This window comes from Trachemys scripta, chromosome 16 (genome assembly GCF_013100865.1).
Source record: "Trachemys scripta elegans isolate TJP31775 chromosome 16, CAS_Tse_1.0, whole genome shotgun sequence".
Lineage (NCBI taxonomy): Eukaryota > Metazoa > Chordata > Testudines > Emydidae > Trachemys > Trachemys scripta.
The window spans coordinates 17,180,122-17,190,723 of record NC_048313.1 but is presented as its reverse complement, the minus strand read 5'-3'; the positions used below and the strand labels follow the sequence as shown (position 1 = coordinate 17,190,723).

Here is a 10,602-nt window from a genome sequence, read left to right as displayed (position 1 = left end):
GCAGGGGCTGCGGGTCGGGAGTGAGGGGCACCGGCAGAGCTGGGGGGGCAGGGCTGGGCTAGCAGGGGCTGCGGGTCGGGAGTGAGGGGCACCGGCAGAGCTGGGGGGGCAGGGCTGGGCTAGCAGGGGGCTGCAGGTCGGGAGTGAGGGGCACCGGCAGAGCTGGTGGGGGGATGGGGGTGAACTCTGCTCATGTGTCTTGGTCCTCAGGGAAGTGACTCTGCCTTGGGGTCTGTTAGTCCAGCGACACCCCCACCCCCCGCTATGCTCTTTTCCTCTCTTTCTTCCTGCTGGGGCCCAGCTCAGGCCCCCCCCACCCGCCGTCTCTGGAGTGGTCCCTGAGCAGGCCTGGGGTGGAGGATCCATCCCCTTCCCTCTGTGGGGGGGGATGTCCCCCCCCCCCGTGAGCCCCTTGGGGCAGGGGATTAACGGCATCTCTCTCCCCCAGAGCCGAGGGGTGCTGCCCTATTTCGCCAACTTCCGCCTCCTGTCCGAGCTCTCCACCCCATTCGTCAACCTGCGGTGAGTCGGGGGGAGCTGGGCAGGGGCTGGAGTTGGGGGGCTCTAAGGTGCCTGAGCATCCCAGTGGGACACGGATTCAAATTTTCCCGAGGCGCTGGGGGATGAGGATGGTGCCGCTACCCCAGAGGATGCTGGGATGCAGACGGTGTGGGGAGGCGGGCTGAAGGGTAGGGCAGGCAGTGACCCTAGATCAGTGGGGCTGGGAGTTAACACCCCTTTGACTTGCATAAGGGCAGCTTCCACCCCCCACCCGGGCTGGGCAATTGGCTCAGGCTCTCTGCAAACTCAGGCAGCGTCAGTTACCCCTCTGGCTTAATGAGAGCACTGATGTGATCATGTGATGCCAGGAGCTGGAGGGGGCAGGGCCTGGGGCTGTTTAAAGTGACCGCGCTCCTTTGTCGTGGCCCAGGTGGTTCTTTGACACCGTGGGGCAGCCCCGCTCCTCCTGGTTCGTCTTGGCCAATGGCCTGGCCATGACCGTGGTCTTCTTCCTGGTACGCATCGCCGTCATCCCCAGCTACTACGCCCGCGTGCTGGCCTGGTACGGCACGCCCGAGTACGCCCGCCTGGGGCTCGCCGTGCAGGTGGCCTGGATCGTGCCCAGCCTAGCCCTGGAGGTCCTCAACCTGGTCTGGATGTACAAGATCGTCCGGGGCTTCTACCGGGCCTTCTGCCGGCCCCGGGAGCGCAAGGTGGCCTGCAGCCACAGCGACTAAGCGGGAGCTGGACTTCCCCAGGGGGCATGGCCGGGGGACCCCTAAGCTCCCGGCAGAGATGGAAGATCCACTCTAGTTCCCATCAGAGCCCACAGCAACAGAAATACCCTGGCCTGGCACTTGCCACCAGGCACCCGGACTGGTCCCCACTGAGCACCAGGGGCATCTGGACTGGCACGTGCCCTGCGGGCACCTAGGAAATTCATGGAGATCACAGACTGGCATATGCCCCAGGCACCCAGGAAATCCATGGGGCACCGGGACTGGCACTGAACACTTGGGACGTCTGGACTGGCCCACGCCCCTGGCTGGGAGCTCGGTGGGGGCCTATCTGTGGGGCTGGCAGTGCCTCTCACAGAGGGCTAAGGCTGCCCAACCCCCAGCTAGGGGTGTTTTGGGGGGAGCCTGCGTGTCCATGCATAAGGGGCGCAGAGGCTCCAGCTGGGTGGGAGGTCCCATGTGGCAGGGACAGAGCGGGGAGCCATGGCAGGGCCACGTTGCAGCAAAAAGCAGGAGGAGCCCTACGCTACTGGGCTGGAAAGTTGGGGGGGGCGGGACCCACGTGCACTGAACCCCCAAGAGCCAAGGGTTATACGTAGCTTTTGAGGATATCCCCGTGCCCCAGGATCCTGCAGTCTGACCCTGGCCCCTCCCTCCCAGACGCCTCCTGGCCCATAGCACCCCCCGTCCATAAAGCCCTGGCCCCCTGCCCAACAGGACGGGGCAGGGCCCTGGGGCTGATCCTGGTGTGGTGGGGGGAGCTGGGAGGGCACCCGGGTCCCAGCAGGGGTGTCTCTACCGCAGGTCAGCCTCCCAGCTAAACCTACCCCCTTGGGCTGGGGCCCCAGAGAACCGGGCTCTAGTCCCTGCCTCTGTGCCTCAGTTTCCCTGTCTGTTAAAGGGGGACAATGCCCCTTCATCTGTGCCTTCTCTCTTCAGACTGGGAGCTTTTCGGGGCAAGCCTGTCCCTCACTCTGTATCTGTGCAACGGCCTGGGGGGCCCCGATCTCAGCCTGGGCAGCTCCCAGCACGGCCGGGGGCCCCCGATCTTGGCCAGGCCTGGACAGCGCCCCTTGATCTCGGCCTGGGCCTCTAGGCATTTCCACGCTCCCAGTGACACTCTGAAGTAGCCTCCCGCAGCAGGTCTTGCTCCGGTCGGCGCCGAGATCGGGATTTTCGGACGATTTCCAGTGGAGAATTTCAAACTCCTTCTCGGTTCCTTGTTTCATAACTGACATTTCTGCCCTAGTGAGGAATTAACCCTCCCCCCTCGATACTAATTTATTAACCCCAACCCCCCCACCCACACTCTGGGCCAGGGGGGCAAGCGCCCGGCTCACCCCCAAACCAGGCTGGGCTCCGGCCACGTTTGCCTCCAGTGTCTGTCTGTCAGGGGAGGGGCGGGACCCGCATTGGGGGTGTCAGGGAACAGGCCACTGGGCTGGGACTCATGACACCTGCGGTCTGTGCCCAGCTCTGCCGGTGGCCGGCTGGGTGACTCTGCGCAAGTCACTGCCCACTCTGTGCCTCAGTTTCCCCTCTCGCCCTTTGTTTAGATTGTGAGCTTGTTGGGGCAGGGAGTGTATTTCATTCTGGGTCTGGGCAGCCCCCGGCACAATGGGGGGCCCCCGATATCTCAGCTGGGGTCTGGGTGGCCCCTGGAACAAAGGGAGCACCCCGATATCTCAGCTGGGGTCTGGGTAGCCCCTGGCACAATAGGTGCACCCCAATATCTCAGCTGGGGTCTGGGTAGCCCCTGGCACAATGGGCGCACCCCGATATCTCAGCTGGGGTCTGGGTAGTCCCTGGCACAATGGGGGCACCCTGATATCTCAGCTGGGGTCTGGGTAGCCCCTGGCACAAAGGGAGCACCCCGATATCTCAGCTGGGGTCTGGGTAGCCCCTGGCACAAAGGGGGGCCCAATCCTAGTTATGGTCTCTAAGAACAGTAGGACTGGTCAGTAATACACCACTTTGCCCCAGCTGAGGATCTGGCCATGAAGTTACGCCAGAATCGTTCCCATCTCGCCCTCTGACCCCTCCGGGCCTGGCTGCTGATTGCCCCTTAGTAACAGCGGGCGCCCTGGGCTGCCGGGTGCAGGGCTGGCCTGGAGCATGTCCCCTGTCACACGTCCCCTGGGGCTGGTCCCCCCCATTGCCCTCCGCCCCGGAGCCCAGCCCTGAACTCAAACCCACCTCCCCGGGCCCGATGCCGGGGGATTCTCCGGCCTGTTCTCTGGAGGTCGAGGGGGGCGACCGCGCTGCCCAGTGCCAGCTCAAACCTGGCATTTCGTACCCCCCCCAGCCCCAAACACCTGCATCCCCGTCGGCCCACGCCCCGCAGAGCAGCCCCCAGGCTCCCATTGCCACCCCTCGGGGTGCCCCCGGGGGCCCGGCAGGAGAAAGGGGGAGGGGACAGATGGAGGGACGTGACACGAATTGCGGGGACTCAGGTTTGCCATCGTGGCGAGGTCCTTCTCCCGCCTCGTGGCACCGTTCTCGTGAGGGGCGGGTCCCCCGTCTCAGGCCCGTCTCTCATCCCCCCCCGGATTGTGATCGCTAAGCAGCGTGGGGGCCTTGGTAGGGGGTGTTGGAAAAGAACAATAAACAAGATTTAGTTTATGAAGCTGGGCCGTCCCGCAGCCCTTTCTCAGGGGTTCCCGGCAGGGAGAGGTGCCCTGTGCATGTGTGGGTGCAGTGGGGGGTGGGCAGCCCCTTGCTGAAAGAGTATTTCAGTATGACAGGTGGAGCCCACCTCGGGAGGGGGGTTAGTGTGTGTGAATGGACGTGTGTCGGGGGGGGGTGAAGCTGTATGGACTGCACGGGGGGGCAGGTTGTGGGGAAATGTGTGTGTTGGGGGCTGGGGGAGGGGGCGTCAGGCTGTGCACATGTTGGGCTGGTGGGTGAATATGTTGCGGCTGGGAAAATAACCCAGAATCCCTATTCCCAGCCCCGCTCTAACCACTAGACCCCATTCCCCTCCCAGAGCTAGGGAGAGAACCCAGGAGTCCTGGCTCCCAGTCCCCCTGCTCTAACCACTAGACCCCACTCCCTTCCTGGAGCTGGGGATAGAACCCAGGAGTCCTGGCTCCCAGTCCCTCCGCCCACTGTAACCACTAGCACCCACTCCCCTCCCAGAGCTGGGGAGAGAACCCAGGCGTCCTGCCTCCCAGCCCCCTGCTCTAACCCCCAGACCCCATTTTGCTGCACAGCGAGCTGTAGTCAGATGAATGTGGTGGGGGAAGCAGCTCCCTAGACAGTAGCCGGGGTGGGCGTTGCTACGCTGGCAGGTGATGCAGGCCCCTAATGCCCCCCTACCCCTGATGAAATAAGTGTTAGGTCTGGCAGCCCTGGGCAGTGCTGCCGAGCCTGGGGTGGGGGGGCCATGGTGCGTGTGGGGTGAGCTACGTGGGCCAAGGAGCTGTCAGTGCCCCGGGAAGGGGCCAGTGGGACTCCTTGCCACGTGATCCGTGAGGCCAGGAGTCTAGGCCGGCTTCAGAGAGGGACGGGGCACAGTGAGAGCCCCCGGGGCAACGCGAGCAAACCCAGAATAGGGGCCTGGCGGGGGATCTTCCCCTGGGGGCTGGTTAGCCCATCGCTGCCAGGAGTCTCACGCCTGCCTCTGACGTAGCCTTGCTCTCCGCTAGTCTGCCCTTCCTTGATCCTACCCAGATGACCTAGCGCATTGGGCCCCACAGCTGGCACCCCCTCCCTGGAGTCCCCCAGCACCTCCTTCCTAGGGACCCCCCGGAGCTCCCTCCCAGGGACCCCCAGTGCCCTCTCCCCATGCACCCGTCCCTCCATGCCGCGGCTGGCGCCATCCTCCCCTGCTGCCGGGCAGAGACTGTTGAGCAGTGGGTGCCCAAAGGAGCCTGCATAACCCCTTGGTGCCCAGACCCCCTGCCCCCAGGGCCTGGGCAGCCCCAAAGGTTCCCCTCTAGTCCCAGGGGGGCTCCCTGGCCGGTGATTTCACTCCCCAGCTGCCTGTCTGGAGCGTTAGTCGATGGGGCTGGCGGAGGAGCAGGGCTCCTGGTACAGCTGCCCGGCCCCCTGGCAGGACCCCCCATTCCCAGGGGCACCCTGTTGGCAGAGCCGTGGGGCCAGACACCAGGCAGCTATAAATGGCAATGCGCACTCTGAGCTGGGGAGCGAGAGGGGGTGGGCGAGAGGGGGCCTGGGGGCGGGGAGGGGGGCGATGGCACCCGGCCTGACTCAGCCACCGCACGGCCCAGCCTCACGTCATCAGTAAAAATTAGCTGCCTGCCAGGTCCCTCCGGCATCAGAGCCTCCTGGGCCGTGAGCTCAGGGCTGAGTCAGCCTGGGCCAGCCTGGGCCCTTAACCCCCTGGCTGCTGTGGCCTGGACACACGCGTGGGTTGGCGGGAGCCAGCCTGCTGGGGGGGCACAGGATCGGGCCCCTGGGGTGTCCCCTCTCCACACACCTCTAGCCGGCCTGCCCCATCTCACAGCCCAGCACACCAGCAGGGGGCAGTGCAGAAGCACACCCAGCCCTCCCCACCTCAGGGTGAGCTCCCGACCCCAGGGAGCTGGGACCCCCAAACCAGATCCCCCCAACAGTCACTGGCCTCTAACCGGGGCGTTATTCCTGCTGGAACAGATTCTGGGCTCCTGGGTTCCCCGGGCCCCTGACCTGACTGGGTGAGCTCCCATGGACACAGTTCCCTCCTCGCACCTTCTCCTGGAGCAGCCGGTGCCCGAACCGGGCACCCCAGCTGGGTCTCGTAGGCAGCGTGGCGGCATCTCCCCCTCACCGGTGCCTTCCTACCCCCCCTTCAGTCTGTCTCCACGCCAGTCCAGGACCCGGAGTGTCACGTGTGCCTGCTGTGCCCACCTGCCTCTCGCCTCCGACACTTTGCTCGGAAACACTTCGGGCAAGGACTGTGATTAGCTACTGGGGGCAGCGCCTGGCACAAGGGGCCCCGAGCCCAGCCCGGGGCCCGCTCAGCGCTGCCCCAATATAAAGATCATCATAAACTCGTTCCCGGGGCGTGGGGAAGGGGAGTCGCCCGAGGACGCCGAGAACAATGAGCCGCAGGGCCTAGTTCTCAGCACTTCCACCAGCAGAGCTCAAAGCAGCGCGGCGTCCTTATCCCCATTTCCCAGATGGGGAAACCGAGGCACTGAGCGGGGAGGTGACTTACGCAGGTCGCCCACCCGGCCAGCGGCAGAGCCGGGGATAGAACCAGCTTTCACTCCAGGGCTCTATCTGCTAGGCCGCGCTGCCGGGCTCATCAACCGCTCAGTCTAACCCATAGCTTTGGGCTAGTTCATGGGCTAGAACCCGCTGCAGGCTCACCCAGAGCTCCCGCAGCGCCTCTCGCGTCCTGCCGCCCTGTGCCCCCAGTGCCACCTGCACCCCCTCCTCCAGACCCTGCCTGACCCCGTTTGCTCGCTGGGGCTTCCGGCTGCGTTCCCCGCCCCCTTAGGCAGGACGCAGCCGATTGTGTCCCAGCCGGGGACCCCTGACTAGGGCCTGTACCCAGCTGGGTCAGAGCCATGATGTAACGGCCTTAAACACTAGGAAATCACAGAGCCAGAACTCCTGGGTTCAGCCCCCGGCCGTGCCCACGACTCCCACACAGGCACCTGGGAGAGGGACCTCAGGGCCTGTTCATTGCGCTCAGGGGTCGCTTCAGGCCAACGCGAGCGAAGGCTCGGCACATGCGCTGCTCCACGGCTGTGCACGCTAGGGGGCACGTGGCTGATACACGCTGGGGAGGAGGACGTGGCCCTGGGGTGGGAGGACATGGCCCGCACGCACCGTGTTTGTGGGGGAACAGGACCTGTACACGCCATGTGAGGGACGGGGGGACACGGTCGATTTGTGCTATGTGTTGAGGGGGGACATGACCTATACATGGTGGGGGCAGATACATGGTCCATATGTGCTGGGGTAGGGAGGTCGGAGCTCATACACTCAGTGTGGGGAGGGGATATGGCCTAGAAGCGCTGTTTGGTAGGGGGATGTGGCTGGTAGGTGCTGAATTGGGGGGGGGGGCATGGCCTGTGGGTGCTGGGTTGGGGGGGGGTGCCACATACGTGTTTGTTTGGAGGGGATATGAGGCCTACAGATGCTGTTGTTTGGAGGGGACACGTGACCCAAGGGTGCTTTGTGGGGGGGGATGTGTCCCGTGGGTGCTGTTGGGGAGGGGACATGGCCCGTGGGTGCTGGGTTTGGGGGGAGGTGGCCCCTGGGTGCTGTTGGGGTGGGGACGTGGCCCGTCGGTGCTGGGTTTGGGGGGATGTGGCCCATGGGTGCTGTTGGAGAGGGGACGTGGNCGTGGCCCGTGGGTGCTGGGTTTGGGGGGATGTGGCCCATGGGTGCTGTTGGGGAGGGGACATGGCCCGCGGGTGCTGGATTTGGCAGGAACATGGCCCGTGGGTGCTGGGTTTGGGGGGGCATGGCCCATGGGAGCTGGATTTGGGGACGTGGCCCGTGGGTGCTGGGTTTGGGGGGACATGGCCCGTGGGTGCTGGGTTTGGCGGGATGTCGCCCGTGGGTGCTGTTGGGGAGGGGACGTGGCCCATGGGTGCTGGGTTTGGGGGACATCACCCATGGGTGCTGGGTCTGGGGGGACGTGGCCTGTGGGTGCCGTTGGGGAGGGGATGCGGCCCATGGGTGCTGGATCTGGGGGGACGTGGCGTGTGGATGCTGTTAGGGAGGGGACATGGCCCATAGGTGCTGGGTTTGGCGGGAACGTGGCCCGTGGGTGCTGGGTTTGGGGGGACGTGGCCCATGGGTGCTGGGTTTGGGGGGACGTGGCCTGTGGGTGCTGTTGGGGAGGGGACATGGCCCATAGGTGCTGGGTTTGGCGGGAAAGTGACCCATGGGTGCTGTTGGAGAGGGGACGCGGCCCATGGGTGCTGAGTTTGGGAGGATGTGGCCCGTGGGTGCTGTTGGGGAGGGGACATGGCCCATAGGTGCTGGGTTCGGCGGGAACGTGGCCTGTGGGTGCTGGGTTTGGGGGGGCGTGGTCCATGGGTGCTGGATTTGGGGGGAGGTGGCCCGTGGGTGCTGTTGGAGAGGGGACATGGCCCATAGGTGCTGGGTTTGGCGGGAATGTGGCCTGTGGGTGCTGGGTTTGGGGGATGTGGCCCATGGGTGCTGGATTTGGGGGGAGGTGGCCCGTGGATGCTGTTGGGGAGGGGACATGGCCCATGGGTGCTGGGTTTGGCGGGAACGTGGCCTGTGGGTGCTGGGTTTGGCGGTACGTGGACCATGGGTGCTGGGTTTGGGGGACGTGGCCCGTGGGTGCTGTTGGGGAGGGGCCGCGGCCTGCACACTGGCCTGGCCTGGTCGTGCCGGGCAAGTCAGGAGGCTGCCGGAGGCGTTAATACACTCCCGGGTCTGGCTCCGGGGGATCAAACCTGCCTCCCCCCAACGCCTCTGTCTTGGCTGGGGAGCCCCCAGCTCCCGCCCGGCCCTTCCCGGCTCCCACCGAGCCATATAAAGGCTGAAAGCGTCTCCGACTTGGCTGCGGCCAGGGGTGTTTATAAAATAGCGTTTTCAGTTTGGCAACGGCAGGCCTGCCCCCCCCCCCCCCGGGGCCTGCACTGCCCCCCCAGCCTGCACTCCACCCACCCCCCCCGGCCTGCCGAGCGCTGCCGTGCGCCTTTGATTGTTCCCAGATTTATGGGGAGCGAGCGGACGGGGCGAGGGTAGAGAAGCAACCAGGAGGGATGCGGGACTTATAAGGCAAGTGGTGAGCAGAGGCCGAGGACTGAGCAGGCTCTGGTTGGGGGGGCTGCTTGGTTCTAGCAGCATCAGGGGGATTTAAAGACACAGGAGCCCTCGGATCTGGGCAGTACGGCCCCTGGCAGGGGGCACCTGGGCAGGATTCCTGAGCTCTTAGGAGAGTGGGAGCTAGTGGTGAGAGCAGGGCATTGGGAGACAGGGCTGGGGTCTGTTCCCAGCGGTGCAAGGGCAGTGGGGCCCAGTGGTTAGAGCAGCATGGACTGGGCTCGATTCCTGGCTCTGGGACGACAGCGAGGTCTAGTGGTCAGAGCAGGGAGGGCTGTGTCCCAGGATTCCTGGGTTCTCTCCCTGGCTCTGAGAGGGGAGTGGGGGCTAGTGGTCAGAGCAGGGAGGGCTGTGTGCTAGGACTCCTGGGTTCTATCCCCAGCTCTGGGAGGGGAGTGGGGGCTAGTGGTCAGAGCAGGGAGGGCTGTGTGCTAGGACTCCTGGGTTCTATCCCCAGCTCTGGGAGGGGAGTGGGGGCTAGTGGTCAGAGCACGGTGGGCTGTGTGCTAGGACTCCTGGGTTCTATCCCCAGCTCTGGGAGGGGAGTGGGGGCTAGTGCTTAGCGGCGGTGGGTGGGATTGGAAGCCAGAGGACCCTGCACACCTGGCTAGCGGGATGAGTCGTGCCCTGCCTCGGAGAGCCCCCGGCCGAGGCTGCGTTGCCAGGGGTGCGGGCACCAGGCTCTGGCCTGGCCACCTCAGGGCAGGAGGGGAAAGAGACCCCAGCTTTCTCCCCTTCGCTTTGGCTTCAGCCAGACAGGCCTCACCCCTCGCAAAGGGAAACCTCAGGGACTGAGAACCCGATGCCCCTGCCCCGTGGCCATCCCTGGCATGCAATGAGTTTGTTAAGCCTCTGCCTTGGGTCGGACTCACAGACTCCCTTGAAAAGAGGAGGGGGTCCCTGCAGAGCTGAGATACACTGGCTTGGGGGTGGGAGCTGTCCCGGCTGTTGCCCCCACTCTGGGGGTCCTGCAGAAGATTGGATCCACCACGTCAGGAGGTACCGCTCCCTTAGCCAGAGCCCGGGTCACTGGCCCCCATCCCAGCGGCTACTGGTGACTGAACCACTCAGAGGTCAGCCAGGGCCTTAGGATGTGCCATCTCCTCTCCCTCCTGGCCAATTCGGGCTTGTTCCCTTGGCCGCGTGCCCTGGCACCTGGGCCCTAGGGAGCCCCCGTCCCGTGAGTCACGGGCACTAGCTGACTCAGCGCCATCTGATCCAGTGACTGGAGGATGAGGTGGCTGGGCACCTGCCCAGACTTGGGAAATCCAAGGGGGGGGGCATCCGAGTGCCACCCGCTATCCCAGGGGAGCAGCCACCCCTTCCAGCCGGGGCGGGAGGGGGGCAGCGACAGGGGCTCCCCACTCTGGCTAAGACAGGGAGAGTCGATAACCTGCGTGATCAATCCGTCTAGGCAGATTCAATCTTCCACATGACCCCGGAGTGGGGGCACCCACCCACGCCAGCGGATCTCAGCCCTGCCCTGGAGGGGGCCCGCTCCCTGGCTGGCCCTCTCGCCTCCGTCCCTGTCCCGCCTCCACGGGTGGAACCAGTTTTGATCCCTTTCCTCTGGGCAGCAGAGCTTCCTTCCCTTCTGTGGCTC

The 10,602-nt window shown here is 65.2% G+C and overlaps 1 protein-coding gene across 1 annotated transcript; it reads left to right on the top strand.

Annotated features, from left to right (window-relative positions):
* Positions 1 to 448: 448 nt before the first annotated feature.
* On the top strand, positions 449 to 1,726 carry LOC117889142 (TLC domain-containing protein 4-like; the record flags this gene model as incomplete). The annotated part of the gene is given in 2 exon segments (XM_034793012.1): positions 449 to 522; positions 932 to 1,726. Coding segments are annotated over 2 exon segments (381 nt in total), but the record flags the coding sequence as incomplete, so codon positions are not given.
* Between the last annotated feature and the right edge of the window lie 8,876 nt (positions 1,727 to 10,602).